The sequence below is a fragment of the Gouania willdenowi genome, chromosome 6, assembly GCF_900634775.1.
Source record: "Gouania willdenowi chromosome 6, fGouWil2.1, whole genome shotgun sequence".
NCBI lineage: Eukaryota > Metazoa > Chordata > Actinopteri > Blenniiformes > Gobiesocidae > Gouania > Gouania willdenowi.
Genome location: NC_041049.1, coordinates 53,707,574 through 53,724,200, shown reverse-complemented (window position 1 = coordinate 53,724,200; position 16,627 = coordinate 53,707,574). Strand labels below are relative to the sequence as shown.

The window sequence follows — 16,627 nt, the reverse complement described above, 5'->3', positions numbered from 1 at the left end:
TTAGGACCCGTTATCATAACAGAAAACACAAATCGAAGGTTAACTTTTATTAGGTTGTTTTTTTTCAGGCTCAGTAATTGTGATAAATTGTAATTGAACTTTGGTAATTGGGAAACAAAATTATAATTGACTTTCTGAGGATAAAAAAACAATTTAATTGTCATTGGAAAAAAATGCTGGTCACTGTAATTGTGATTGAATTGTAATTGAACACGGGTAATTGAAAATGTAACTGTAACTGAAAATTGTAATTGACACCAACCCTGACTCTAACTAAACCTATAAACATGTACAAGGACAAAACACACAACATTTATTTTAAGCTCTTTCTCCACAGCATCTCATATGCTGACAGAACCCTGCAGACTGTAAAAGAACCAAAAGACAAACATCAACTTAAGGACTTTGATCACAGCTTTATAATTATATGTGCTGACACCTGAAGGAAAACACATTTTCCACAACAAATTAAAAAAAAAAACAACTAAGAAATAAAAGCAGCATTTTTCAATGTTCCTGACACCTGAATCATGCAAGACACAGTAGGGATGTCCCGATACTGATGATACCGATACTGCAGCATTGCGTATCGGCCGATATCAATATTGATCCCATATCAGCATGAATCATATATACTTTTTTTTTTTTCTCTCTCTCTGTTTTCTTTAATAAAAATAATAAGTACTTATTTTGTGGAGTGGAATGTTAGAAAAGGCTTGATCATGTGATGTCACTCAAACAGAGATCAGTAGTCAACAACAGTAGGGATGAGAAAAACTGGCCCATTTATTATTAACCAATTGGTTACATACATTTTAACCTTCGACATAATATTAACAGTATTCGACAATTGAATAAAATAAATTAAAAAAAATAATAATAAAAAAATCGGAAAATCCGGAAATTTGAATCCAATATTCAATGTCGATATCAGATCGGGACACCCCTAATACACAGGCAGAAGGCAGCTTGTTCTGAGGACTGGGTCAAAAAGGAGGTCTCAGAATAATAAAGCACGCAGCTATAAATAAGAGGAACATTTGTTAAATATTTCATGTGTATTTCACACATAATGGGGAGCTGCAGAACAAGGTAAATGAAAGCCCTGGAACAATTTAGTGCAATTAGGAAATATACAGAAACTTTGTGTTTGTCTGCACGCTCAAAGCCTATGATGCATACTCTCTTGAATGTTTCCCACATATTAAAATGTTTCATCATTTTTTTTAAATAAATATTTTTCTGAAACATATGACCAAAATAGAGTAAGATAACGACTTGAACTGAAAGTGAGTCAGGAGACATCGGTTCATGTACCGCTGTGTCATGCGGCAGTGAACATCTCTCATTAAATACTCCCTATTGTTTTGCAGTGAGAGAAACGATGTTCTTCAGTGGATTAGACTCATAATCCTCAATTAGCCTATCATACATTGAACTTTTATGCCCAGGAGGACTTGGAACAGCGACTAACTTAAATGAGCATGAAAGAATTTTTGAGAGAATCCAGTCTTAGTTAGTTTGCAGTGATTCTATTTTGTCTTTCATGTTTCATTAAGATGTACTAAGACATGTCACACAGTAACTGATAATTATCAAAAAGGCATAATGAAGAAAAGCCACTTTGATTAGACAACAGAGAAATAAAGATGTGTATGTGATGAGAGCATTTGTTACATATTACAAATGTCAAATTCTAACCATTTAATGAAAATGTTCTCCAAATAAAGTACAACTATAGTTTGATTGGCTTAAATATCAAACTTTTGACTCGTAAATAACAACTGAAGCTGAAAATGTTTGGGTGGCTGGTTTTAAAGGACCAGTGATCGTCAGGTTGGAGAGAATTATGAACAGTTTCGTTAGAAAGCTGAAGATGACGTTTATTTTTCAACACGACAATGACCCTAAGCACACAGCCATATCAACAAAACAATGGCTTCACCAGAATAAGATTGAGGTTTTGGAATGGCCCAGCCAGAGTCCAGACCTGAATCTGATTGAACATCTGTGAGGTGATCTGAAGAGGGCTGTGCACAGGAGATGCTCTCGCAATCTGTCAGATTTGGAGCGGTTTTGTAAAGAAGAGTGGGAAAATATTGCCTCATCAAGACTCTTACCCAAAAAGACTGAGTGCTGTAATGAAAGCCAAAGGTGCTGCAACAAAGTATTAGTTTAACGGTGTGCACATTTATGCAACCAGGTTATCTTAAGTTTTTTTATTTTTCCCCTTTAAAGGTTTCAGTTTGTTTTTTAATTGCATTGTACAGGTTATAGGCAGTGTTGGGAACGTTACTTTAAAAAAGTAATTAGTTATAGTTACTCACTACTTGTTCAAAAAAGTAACTGCGTTAGTAACTAAATTACTATATAATAAAAGTAACTCATTACCAAGGAAAGTAACTATTTGCGTTACTATTAAAAAAAAAAATTTGCTATATGTCAAATAATTCACATTTTTTAGATGCGTGTGTCGTGAGGTGCTTCATTAAATTTGAGTTGCTTACAACGGATGTGGACAAAGTCTTCTCTCCTGGATATAATGAACACTTCACATACACGTTCTTGTCTTTGACCACAATTAATTTAAAGTAGTGTTTGTATCGTCACCTTAAAAATGACAACTTTTCATCAGACTGCTCCACACTCGCCATCTGCTGATTCAACAAATCTGCTCTATGTGTGTGTGTGTGTGTGTCTGTGTGTGTGTGACACGTCGCCTTAGCCAATCATAATCGCTCACTTTATTTTTAACCGCCTCCTCTTGCTGGCACATGTAAAAACACTGGCTCTGATTGGCTACCATGAAACATGACGCCGCCTTAGCCAATCATAATCGCTCACCTTGTTTTAAACCCACCTCCTCACAACAGCTGAGTCAGAAGCCGTGGATGCTTTTGGATAACATTTTATTTAATCAATACATGTAACGCACCACATTTAACGTTCAGTAAAGATAACAGCGTTGTAACGGCGTAAAAAGTAATTAGTTAGATTACCCCGTTACTGAAAAACAAACGCTGTTACCTAACGCCGTTATTTTAAACGCCGGTATTCCAAACACTGGTTATAGGTCACAATAAAGGTGGAAAAAGTTGTGAAATGATTTATCTTGGTGTCATTTTTTTACATCACAAAAACCTTTTTATATCCACTGTACATCTCTTTAGCCTCATTCAGAGGGCCAAAGTTGAAAAAGTTCTGTTTCCTCCCTCCCTTGTTATTCCACATTTTGTAAAAAGTCAGCTCCAAACAGGCGAGTTGGATTTTTCTCACGTTGTGAAGTCACATCGCGGAAACTCCTCCTGACAATCCTGGCTCCTCCTACCCTATACAAGAACGTGAGATCATCCCTCTCAGACTTACAGTTAATGTCACAGTTAATATCTTTACGTTCAGTATATAGATTATCCAGTATATAGATAAACCAAAGAGCGCTCACAATCAGTTTCATTTGTATCACCTTTATGGGATGATCTGACATGTTTGTGACCCAATGCGACGCAGCTGTTGGAGAAAAAAAGTGGACTATCATCTTAAATGGACTATTCCTGTGACCAGAAGGATGAAAAGAAAGTGGCGTAGCTGCTCGTGAGTGCTTGAAACAGCTGACTCAGCTGATAGTTGAGGGTTTACTTCCCTGCGGTGCAGCGTGAGCTGTCATAATCAGTTCCATTTTAGTAATCGTTATACCGCCTTTTATCGCTTTTATGGGATAATCTGAGTGTGTGTAACCCAACGCAACACAGCGGTTGGACAAAGCAATGAACTATCATCTAAAATTGACTAGTTCTGTGGTCAGTAGAGGGGAGGAGGAGAAGGAAGACTGGTAATGATTTACTGCTGCTGCTGCTGTGATAAACACCCACGCTGGAGCAGCACCTAAAGTAGTGCGTGTGTTTACACTTACTCATGCGTGAAGGCTCAAAAAATGGCCTGTTTTCAGAAGCGCTCTGAAAGTGACTTTTCAGAGGGCTAAAACTCCAGAAAACAGGCGAGTTTGGAAAAAATACTATGTTGCTGGGGTTCTTAGAACAAATGGAGATGGGTGAAAAATTGCATAATACTGGACTTTTAATGTAAAACCAAGCCAAACCAACCTGTCAGTGAAGTTAGGGGAGCGTGCATGTATGTATCTTTTATCATGTATTATACATGTAGGTATTCCTCTTCATGCACCTGAAGGTCTAATGATTAATAGTTGTTTGAGTTTCAAGGATTCACAATAAAATTCTGATTATACCAACATTTTTGAGAAGTCATTTAATTTAGTTGTGTATTCATAGGGGTTTATATTGCCTGGCATCTGGCGATACGATTCGTATCCCGATACAATATGATACTATGTATCCTGATGTAAAGTATGAGACGATTATTGTGATTTTTTTTTTTTTTTTAATATATGACTTAAGAAACTGTAAATGTGTACACCTTCATGAGAACATTATGTATGAACATATTTTATTGCATTTTATTGTGGTATATTTTTATTACAATGTCTCCTGCAGTGGAAAAGACTTTCCTGGTTAAATAAAGGTTAAAAAAATGAAAAAAAAAAATCGATATGGATGCGTTTTGAATCGATCCGAGAATCGCACAACGTAATATTGCGATATATCGCTGAATCGATTATTTTGTGTGTGAGAGTGCATAAAATCACTGTATCTGACCACCTACTGAAGAGTTTAAGGGAGCATGCAAACGTGTGCTGACCTTGCGTTCTTTGTCTCCGTAGTCCAGGCCCAGAGTGTCCATGGCACGTACGATGGCAGCCAGAGACTGGATGGTGTTGCTGTAAACCACAGGCTTGTACTGCTTCACGTCATCGCCTGAGAAACCATCCTCATGGATGATCCTGGACACAAGCAAACAAACACAAACGCATCAGTTGATGCGGAAAAGGCTTTCGACTTTGCATTACTGCTGACACATGGGAATGTCCCATGTCCATCAGACAAGCCTCCTGATGCACCTAAAAGTGTGTGTGTGTGTGTGTGTGTGTGTGTGTGGACTGAAGTGCTGGTTCAATAAACTATTCCATTCATGTAGATTCCTTGAGTTCCAGGGATAGCAGAGCTTCACTAATACTTTCAAAGATAAACACAGTGGGACGTATTTATCAGATGTTTATAAAAATCTGTATTAGAAGCTTCATAGGGAACAGAAAAAGGCTAAAACTGTGTTAATACTGTAACCTGCTTGTTGAGTAAACTTGACTGAGGGAGCAGGTTGTGTGACAAGTCATCTAATTATCAGTCGGCCCTAAAACCTTAAAAAAATCAAATGAACATGCAATTAATTATTTGCCAAAATGCAACTTTGCATTTATCCTGTTATCAATGTTGAATGTTATTAATCTTTTGTTTTTGATACTTTAATCTTATCGTATGTTTAGTATTTTTAACCATTACCTTATTAGTTTATCTTTTGTTTTATACTACATATACTGTATTTCTGCATTTCATGCCACGTTTATCCATCTTTTTTGAGATATGTATTATTCTGTAATTGTGCAAAATAAATAGATAATAAATACATTATTAAATTTACAAATATTTTGTCCTCACGGGAATGAAGCTTGCAGGGTTCAGTACCTACAATGAGGTTATGAACCACTGTTCTAAATAAAAAGAAAAGAAAAAACAACCGCTGTTTTAGAAAAGCAGTCATAAATAGTGTGTAAATAAAGGATATTGTACAAAAACATGCATGTGAGGCATTTCCGTGTCACGTTGGGACCCGATTTTAATTAAGGAGAAAAAGAAAGTTCAGATTGATCCATTTCAGAGCGTGAATTCCATTTTGTTTTTTTCATTTCATATTTTCCAGCCACCGGATCTGAAAGTTCTTCTCTAACAAAAGATCTCGTGGGTAATTAAGTTTCCACTAAATTTCAGCCTAATCATGCAGCCCAAAGACCGACACAGGTGGCTAATGAGAGTTACCACAAACGCATTAAAAACAGAGCTTCGGGAGAGTACCGGTACATTGCCGTAGGGCGAAACTCACATTTAAGAACACGGGAGTTACAGACTCTTAAAATGCCATGAAGTTCTTCAATGCAGATACCTGAAGGACCATACAGACAGATGCACTGCACATAATTATAAAGGATGACACTACAGCCAGGAACCACAGGTCAGCAGAAAGAGGCAGACAGATGCAGGTAAGAGCAATATCCAGAATTAACTACCATGAACACAACAGGGTTGGGGTCAATTACATTTTTCACTCACAACTACGTTTTCAATTATCCATGCTCAATTAAAATTCCATTACGATTACAGTGACCAGCATTTTTTCCTAATAAAAATTAAATTACAATCAATATTTTAACCTCAGAAAATTAATTATAATTACATTCTCAATTACTAAAGTTCAACCACCATTAATCCCAATTACTGAGCCTGAAATAAATAACTCATGTGTTAGCTCTCTGTTAGCATCTCTTATGACCACTCAAACCTATATCCTCATTTTCCACTTCGTGACAGGTGATAATTAGGCCATAATTATAATCAATTATCAATTACGTGATTATAATTATAATTGATCCTAACCTTGATGGACAACATGTCAAAGTTACACGAGCTGAATCAAGCAAGCCTCTCATAAAGCCTAGTGACTCGTCTAAACTTCTTCAACATCCCTCTTTGTGTGTTTCTCGTTCCCTATTTACTGGTGCAGAGTCCTTCCTTTTACAGAATCGTTGCCCATACTGACACTTCTGACATCCCACATACATTTGCTGACAGAAAAATCATTGCTGTGAAAGAAATCCAGCTTTAACCGCCCGCAGCCTTAAAGCTAAACAACCAAACAGAGTGCAGATGTTATGCTAATGAGTTTGTTGAAGCATGTTGTATCGGTTGGTGCAAGAACATCATCCAAGCCCATGTGACTTCTGAATTTTAATGGTAAATTAACTTGATACATATACAGCATACATACCACCAAAGTAGTTCCAAAGCGCTTCACAGAAGCCACATTAACCCATTCACACACAGTTAGGACAGAGCTGGTACTTACAGTATCTACCATTGGAGTAATTTAGGGTTCAGGGATAATTTAACACACAGACGGGTATAGTCTTGAGGCCCCAACATGTCGATTAGAAGACGACCCCCTCTACCACCATGGTCGCCATGTTTCAGGTGGCCATTGTAAAATTGTAAATATAACCAAACTACAGATCCATGAATTCTATTATCTTAGATGTTGGATACTTTACAGTAGAAGCACACATGCAGCTCATAAAACTACATGAGCATTAGCATATGACCTTATGATATTAGGATGACGGGAGTGTTTTCGCACGAGTCATTTACTCATTCAAAATAACACAGGATTAACCTCGTATAAAACTAAAATACAAACACATGCCTTTGCATTTGTTGCCACCTACACACAAACCACCAAGCTGCATGGGTATAATATCTGATCATGTTAATATGTGTTTTACAATCAGTTTCTTTCTACTTACCTCCCAAAATGAAAACAAGTTTTGATCTGATTCAGTCTTTAAAAGTATAGTTTTCATTTCTTGCCAACATTAAAACTAAGTTTGGCATTGTTATCATCATCATATATTTTTATGGCCAGAGCACCAAATGTGGTACTGTTAATGTTAATGTTAATGTTCCCGTAAAGGTTTCTTCTTTTTATTATTTTCCTGACACTTTAGTTAGATTTTTGAGGCCCTTCCCCAGGGTAGAATTTCATCATATTTGGCAGGACAGTATAGTTTATTTAACGTGTAGTTTTTTTTAACCCAATTTCAGGACTCATTAGCGCCACCTAGCATTTGTAACTTTTCACTGGTATGAACTAGCTGGATGGCATTCGGTAGGTATATTGTTATATTTGGTCATGATCCCAGATTAAAAAGTGTTCATAGGGAATACTATGACAAAAACCTTAATTTGAATCCCATTACTGAGCTAGAGAGCCTGATTACTACTACTATGGGCCTATGAGCAAGGCCTTTAAACCTGGAATGTAGCCGCTCACTGCTAAGTGGGAATGGGTTACATTTTATTACCTTTACTCACTATATCTTTTTTATTTAGGGGACCCAGCACCCCTCTTTAACGAACACTGAAGTCAAAACACTAACACTATATAAAGATATCTATTGTGTATTTGTGCGTGTGTTAATGAGTGCGAGTGCATACCCCCCAGGACAGAACGTTCCCAGTGTAATGTTACAAATCAATCAGGCAGCCTGCTATAGTTCTATATAAATACACCACACAACTATTTACATCAATGACTTTCACACAGATCTTCTTCCACTAAGGCAAAGTGGAGAGTCATTGCAAAGGCATAACAGGAAGCAGACACAACCTTCTGTATATCAGCGTGTTATTTCAACACCATTTTAGCCTGTGTGCTAGAGGTTTATTTTAGGGCACTACTTTAGGTTTTTCCTTCGTCATAACTTCCGCACGCATCACTTTTTCCAAAATTATGCCTTCCAATTTTCCAACACCAGAGGTGAGCCAGGGACAATTATTTATTGGCTTAATTAAACGCTTCTTTCCCTGCGGACTTACTTAAAATGAACATGTTGAGAAAATGAATGACAAGTGCCGAGAATACATTAAAAATTTCAGTCAGTTCAGTCAAGCGGCAAACGAGTGGGAAAAAAAAAAAAAAAAATCAAAATTCAAATAACTTTGATGATGTAACAACTTCAGATTTCATTTAATATCTTGTTGATATTTTAAATATCTTTTTACCACCTGCATGACTTCTGTAGTTCACAGTGGCGTCCACTGCACTTCATTTGTAAGAAGATGATATGACCAGTTAGCATTTGCAGAGGTATGGGAGATACCTATTAGGAGTCACTGAATGTGGGGCTGTGTCCATAAGTATCAGTGCCGCAGACAAACAACATGCATGCAATGTAGAAACTGGACACTCAGCGATGCAGTTTGCACAAGCGTCACATTTGTTTCACTCATTTTATCCAAAGAACAAACGTTAACATATAAAAAGCTCTTAATAATAGGGATGTCCCGATCTGATATCGGATATTGGTCCGATATCAGCCTGAAAAGAATATTGGATTCAAAGGGTGTGTCTTTAAAAAAAATGCAACATAGTATACTGTAGGGGTGTCCCGATCCAATATCGATATCGGTCCGATATCAGCCTGAAAACAAATATTGGATATCAAATTCAAATTTTCGACTTTTTTATTTATTTTTTTTGCCATTCAATTTTTATTTATTTTATTCAATTATAAAATACTGTAGATATTGAAGGTTAAAATGTATGTAACCAATTGGTTAATAATAAATGGGTCAGTTTTTTTTCAAACCTACTCTTGCTGACTATTATTCTCTGTTTGAGTGACATCACCTGATCAAGCCTTTTCTAATATTCCACACTACAAAATAAGTCATATTTTTTTATTAAAGAAAAAAGAAAAAGAGACAAAAAAAAGTAATAAAAGTATGTATGATTCATGCTGATATCGGATCAATATTGGTATCGACCGATACACAAGGCTGCAATATCGGTATCATATTGGAAATGAAAAAGCTGTATCGGGACATCCCTACTTAATAATCAAGAATGATAATATTCAAAAGACCTGTTAATTGTCCCAACAGAACAGTCCGCTCCCAGTCTGCTCTGTTACTGGATCTCCCTCTAGTGCAGTGGTGCCCAAACTGAACATTACTTGAACACCTCTCAGTAGGTACACAGAAACATTTGTCAGTATATGTATTAACATTATAGGTTGTTTTTTTTTTTACACGCACACAGACTTTTTCTCATTCATTAATAATAATTTATGGTAGAACTCTTTAAAATACAGCAAAAGGTGAAGTTAAAATTCAAAAACGAGCAAAAACGTTAAAAGTAAATGAATAAAAAGGCGAAAATTCAAGGTTAATGTTGGACACGACACAGGTAAGAGCTTAGATGAGCCTGCAGACACAAATAAATAATGTACAACATGAGCTAAGGGGTACTTGTGTTTGTTTGGTAACTAATGCTCTAGTGTGTAAAAGTAAAATGGAAGGCAGATTATTCTGTGTTCAGGCTCCCTGCTTATGGAATCAGTAGTAGTGCTGATTCAGGTAGTCCAGAGCCTTTTTCTAAGTCTGCTGCTGTAGGTTTAGGCTGCTGGAGAACCTTTTCGGGTGATCCGAGTAGTTGTTTTAACCATGTTCTTCTCTCATGTACAGCAGGTAGTCAGTGTATTCTCCCCCATCTTCTAGTTTTCTCTATCACTTCTTTCTTTTCCAGGTATCGTGGCTTTGGAGCACATGATTCCTGTTCTGTGAATTTTATGCTTACTCTCGTGGACATTTTAGGTCTTTTCATTTTCATATGTTATCGACAAGTGCCATTCTTTGTTGTACTTGGCGCTATATCAATAAAAATACTACTATTGAAAAGATTTCAAATATAGTTAGCTATATATTGTTTATATGACAGAACTGAATGACAAGGTGATGTAAACAACATAAAATAAATACTCTGAAACCTACTGCATTGACATGATTTGTAAGAGATTTTGTAGTTTTCTTTCCTGTATGGATCCATAGCGAGTTCCTGTGTGCGCGTGTGAGCGTGTGACATGAGCCTTCATGCATGAGAACCTTTTCTCATTACCCAGCCTCCAAGACCTTCTGTCAGCAAAACAGACCTGGCCCTTCCCACTCTCTGCGTGCATGTGTTGAAGTGCACGTGTGTAATTCCACATAGCTTTGGCACAATCTGCAGAGTGACCTGAAACGAAGTTTAGTTTCATACTGAGTTAAACAGATGGACACGGCGACAGACATATGGCCAATTTAACCACCACATTATTCCTGTAATATCATTATGCTGGTGCCATTCTAATGGCTAGTAGCAGGTGTTCCATGTGTCATGTCATGATATCTATCAAGCATCAATAAATCAGTGATCATTTAAGGGAAATCACATTTGGCTAGTGAAGCAATCCAGTATTTAGGCTGATGCCACACCTAATAATTTTTAATAATTTATTAGCTTAAAACATAGTTTATGCCTCATATATCAATGAATCAAACTTAATTTACTCCAAAAAGAAAGAAAAATATGCATATAAATTTCCCGCATTGCATTGTGGGATGTGATATGATATCACAAGGAACACTGTCCTCCAATGTCTGGCGAAGAAAAACAAGAAATGGAAAAGGAAAAACACTTCTATGCATCTGTTTATTGAACTCCACCTCCCACAATGCAATGCAAAAAAATGTCAACAGATGATGAAAATGACAAACTTTCAATGCAGCAATTTTGACCTTTTTCCTTTCCTTTTGAAGTAAATGATATGTGATCAGTGTTGATCATATACATCAGTGTTTTTCAACCTTGGGGTAGGGACCCCATGTGGACTTTCCTGGAATTAAAATGGGGTCGCCTGAAATGTCTAGTAATTGATAAAAATTGATTAAAATTTGACTTTTTACATTCTTTTGAAATATTGTTGTTATTTTTCAAATACACATCACACAATAAATATCAAATAACTGTATCCTAAACTTATCAAACATAAATCTAGTTAAAAAACAATAGTATCTGAGGTGGTGCAGTTGTAACTACTGTGTATTTGTAACACACTTTCACAAAAATGATCAAAAACTAATTATTAAAAAAAAAAAAAAAAAATGTCTGAGGTCACGTGACATTAGTGATATCAAAATGAGGTCACAACCCGAAAAAGGTTGGGAACCTCTGATATACACTATGATTTTATCTAATAAAAAAAAATACGATTTAATACTAAAATGAAGAGTAGGGTAGACTTGCTGTGTTGTTGTTGCCATATTCTCCCAGCATCTAAATTAATATATAGTGCAAATTTCAGTGCATTGATCTGATTTAATTTGTTAGAATCTAATTAGCATAAATAACACTAGCATTGGAAAAATGCACAATAAAGACATGCCAGGCCAATAATATATCATTTTTAAAATAATATGGTGCATTTCAAATTTTAAGTAATGTCAAAATGACATAACAGAGAGAATAAGTACAATTGTAAATACCTGGGTTTAGGGGGGGGAATCAAAGCAACAACCTTTAAAAGTTTTCACTAGAAGTTGACATGTTTGAATAAAAGTTGTAGCCAGTTATTAGAAGAGCACTCAGAAACATAGAGCATGTCATCGTGTCCTTTAAAGTGTACACACTGAATCAATGGAGTTGGAGCAACACTGATACTGCTGCTCTCCTGCCCGTCTACCATTATCTAACACACTCATATTTTTATCCTCACACCTACTCATGTGAACACACACACACACGCGCACACACACGCGCACACGCACACACACACACACACACACACACACACACACACACACACACACACACACACAGCCTTGTGATTAGTCCTTTTATTACTAAGCCGTGCATCGACTTATTCTGTGGTCTTTGTTGACAAAGCGCTTTTTTGTGACAAAGTACACGTTGAGCAATGCCTGTCTGCACCACATGACCGTGTGTGTGTGTGTGTGTGTGTGCATGAAAAGAATGAAAAATGAAAGCATGAAATAAGAGGATAATGATCAGATCAAAGGAGCTATAAAAAATTCAATAAAGTGTCAGCAAGTCACACACACACACGCGCACACACACACACACACACACACACACACACACACACACACACACACACACACACACACACACACACACACACACACACACACACACACACACACACACACACACACACACACACACACGCACCACAGCTACTCTGTCACTCTGCTTCACTCACCTGTCAACACACCTTGAAGCCAAGCACTTGTGGGCAAACAATCACACTACGCATGTGCACACACACGCACGCACACGCACGCACGCACGCACGCACGCACGCACGCACGCACGCACGCACACTTGCAGAGACAGACTGACACACATACTGACCATGCCCTTTGTTCAGGGCATGTTTTCTCTCATAACACATAATCTCATGTTTAACAAGTAGCAGCTCAGCTCCAAATCCTAATTTGTTAAATAAAACACATATTTCAGTTTTTGGTAATAAATCTTGCCACGGTTTCCTTTGCATACAGAAAACATCTCATGTATAAACTTAAAAAGGACGAGACCAAATCTTGCAATTGGAACTTAATTTATTTTCCACAAAGGCATCTGTATGAAATAAAATTGTTTTTAAAATAAAATAACACCAATGAATTCAAATGCAAAATAAATTAAAAAAAAGAATACTCAGGCTTTAAGTATGGCTACATTTATTAACTCTAAAACATAGAAAACAATGCTGTTCTGGCTCCGTGCATTAGGTTAAATCTGATTGGTCGGCTATGATGTGATGCATTTGATTGTTGTCTGGTCATTTTTGTTTTTTACAGTTTCACAATGTCTGTTGATCATTTTAAAACAAATAATAATAATTTACTCAGTAACGGTTGGGCGTAGAAATGTAACAAATTACATTTGTTATTTTCACCTCTGACAAACAGTATACTGTACTGTATTCAGTCAAGTTTACAGCAAACTAACTTCAGTTCTAAATATTGGTTATCAGTTTCCTCGATCACAAATAATCAATGACCTTGAAAAAAAAATTAAATATTGGTCGACCCTTACTTTGGGTAGTTCAAAATCTAACATGTATCAGTCAGTATTAACGATAGTTTTTTCGGTACATACTGGCATTTATTCATTTACATCTTCCATATTTTGGGTGAAGGATATTAAAAAAGCAGGTAGGACTGTAAACATTAGCCAATCATTTGAAAAACAATGACGTAAATAACTGCTATATTTGTATTCAAGTTGGGGATTGATTGACATGAGGAATATTACGTTTTGTGATTGAATGTGTTACGTGAGAATGTGGCGTTTTTATTTTGTATGAGCCTTTGTGATGAGTAGAAATGAAGGAGGAAGAAGCGAGAGAGCCGGTGTCGTTCATTTCTGTGTTTGGTGACAAACAGAACAACTTTTTCAATAACCTGGAACACAGAAACTGCCACTCGGAAAACAGTTTTGCTCTGCACTGGTAGCGTCTTACTTTTGTTTCATTTATTTTATTTTTTGCCAAGTTTGCATGTTCTCTCTAAGTGTAATTTTGAGGTTGGATGAGCACGAGAACGTGTAGAAGATGAACTAATGCAAACTTTCACCTGATTGAAGATTTGGGCTTTATAACACAATGAAAACGCGACAGATTCCTAAGTAGGAGAATCACAATGGACAAGTGGCTTACTACTAAAGATAAAGCATTTCTATGGAATTCATCTTTTTATTTAAGGGCAATACTTACAGTATACTAGGGATGTTCCTATACAACTTTTTCATTTCCGATATGATACCAATATTGAAGCCTTGCGCATCAGCCGATACCAATATTGATCAGATACGGTATCGGCATGAATTTTTTTTTTTTTTTTTTTGCACATATACTATTCTTCTATTCTTCCCCCACCTTTTCTATTTCCTGTCTTGAGTCTCTCCTCCCTGCTCCCTTTCCCCTCCCCTTCCCCCTCCCCCTCCACTTAGGTGTAACACTGCTCTCCCTTTTTATATCCTCCCTATAATAAAAGATTTCTTACCCTTCCTTAGGGAGGGCTGGTGATGGTCACAATTAAGCAATAAAATAAATCAATGTATTTTATTGCAATAACAAAATATGCATTGCTGTCTCATAATGATTGCACTTCCTGTGGTGTTGACCTTTGACAGCATGTGCAGACAAGATTAAAAAAAAATAAAAAATCAGCATGAATTTTGTAGTATGGAATGTTAGAAAAGGCTTGATCAAGTGATGTTACTCAAAGTCCGATACAGTAGGTATGAGAAAAACTGACCCATGTATTATTAACCAATAGGTTACATACATTTTAACCTTCAACAATGTATCTACAGTATTCTACAATTGAATAAAATTTGAATTCAATATTTAATTATCGTTTTCAGGCTGATATCGGACCAATAGCGATATTGGATCAGGAGACCCCTACAGTATACTATGTTGCATTTTTTTTTTTTAAGGATACACCCTTCCTTACATGGGAAGTATATGTAAACCAAGGCACACAAAAGGCTAAAATAATTACAGTTTAGTATCACATTTAAGGAGACTTGATTAAACCTGAACACTATTATGTTTCTGCTTCACTGTCACCCATTATCTCTCTGATAATCCTCTTTCACCTGTACACTTTTATCATCAGTGTGTAGTGTGTGGGTGTGTCTTTCTCTTGTATGTTCATACCTGATGCCATTCAAATAAAACGCCTTCTTCTTGTTCAACCTTCTTCTTAAAAATGTAATTCATTTTCACACACTCATTTAAAGTCACCTCCAATTTCCACTTGCAAGTACTTTTTAATTAAAAACAAATCCTTTCTCCCTCTCCAGTGACTTTATTTCTACAGGGACGTGTGCACACAAACACAGGTGTGGAGAGGCAGCTGCAGATTTTGCAGTGTCAGTACATCGTATAATAATAATAATAATACATCATTTTTATATTGCGCTTTTTTGGGAACTCAAGTCGCTTTACAGAATGAAGGCATTATTCTTTCACACCATACTTAGTGGTGGTAAGCTACTATTGTAGCCACAGCTGCCCTGGGGCAGACTGACGGAGGCGAGGCTGCCATAGTGCGCCACCAGCCCTTCCGACCACCACCAACACTCACTCACACACTACATTCATATTAGACAATGTGGGTGAAGTGCCTTGCCCAAGGACACAATGACAGATACCACTGGAGCGACTGTCCTCCACTGTGGCACCTGGATTTCTCAGTGGTCTCCCATCCAACTATTAACCAGGCCCAGACCTGCTTAGCTTCAGAGATCTAATGGGATTGGGCAATGACAGAAAGGTATGGTCGATGGTTGTGTAACAGCGACAGCTTCGAGAAGACTCAAATCCAAAGAGATGTCATTCAGTCTTGCAGTTCATTGGGTTTTGTAGCTAACTTTATTTTTGCTGGTCAACACTTTAGGGGAGAGATTTAGGGGGTGCATTTAGAACTTGAGCAACAAGCCAGGAGAGTAAACATTACCAATTTATCCACCACACCAATAAAGAACAGTTTCCTTACGACTGAATTATGAAAACACATCTGGACACAAAGGGTGCAAACGATTAGTCGACAAAAATCAATAACAGAATTAGTTGCCGACAAATGTAATAGTCGAAAATTGTCTGTTACATCATCACCCATCTTTTTCAAGCTGTGGACGGAGCTGAACGTTGTTTTTCATGAGGAGTGGCTAATCTCACCTTTTATATATCTTTTCTCAGAGCTATATGCACGTTACGCCCTCAATTTAGCCAGGAATGGACCTAAAAACCTTGTTTCATGAGCCAAAATTGCCTCCAAGTCTTTTGTCAACAACTTATTATTCTCTGGAACGCTTACCGGGAGTTGCCCGCCGCCACCTAAAGTGGCCGTGCAGCAAGACACCGCTACCAGACCAGAAACACACACCCAACAAAGTGAACCAGTCTAAGATCATCCGTCAGATCCACCCAAAGTTCTGTTGAAATGGATTATTTTTCATGGTTTATTTTTGTGCATAATACTATAATTATATATCTTTATACTCAATAGTTCTATTCATAAAATATATTCAGGGA

At 36.9% G+C, this 16,627-nt stretch overlaps 1 protein-coding gene across 2 annotated transcripts in view; it reads right to left on the bottom strand.

Annotated features, from left to right (window-relative positions):
- LOC114464423 (guanine nucleotide-binding protein G(o) subunit alpha) overlaps positions 1 to 16,627 on the bottom strand; it is a 125,367-nt gene that overhangs the window by 89,305 nt on the left and 19,435 nt on the right. For both annotated transcript variants that reach the window (XM_028448593.1, XM_028448592.1), the window contains exon 3: positions 4,714 to 4,855. In XM_028448593.1, coding sequence (XP_028304394.1) covers positions 4,714 to 4,855 — 142 coding nt within the window. The remainder of the gene's footprint in view (positions 1 to 4,713; positions 4,856 to 16,627) is intronic.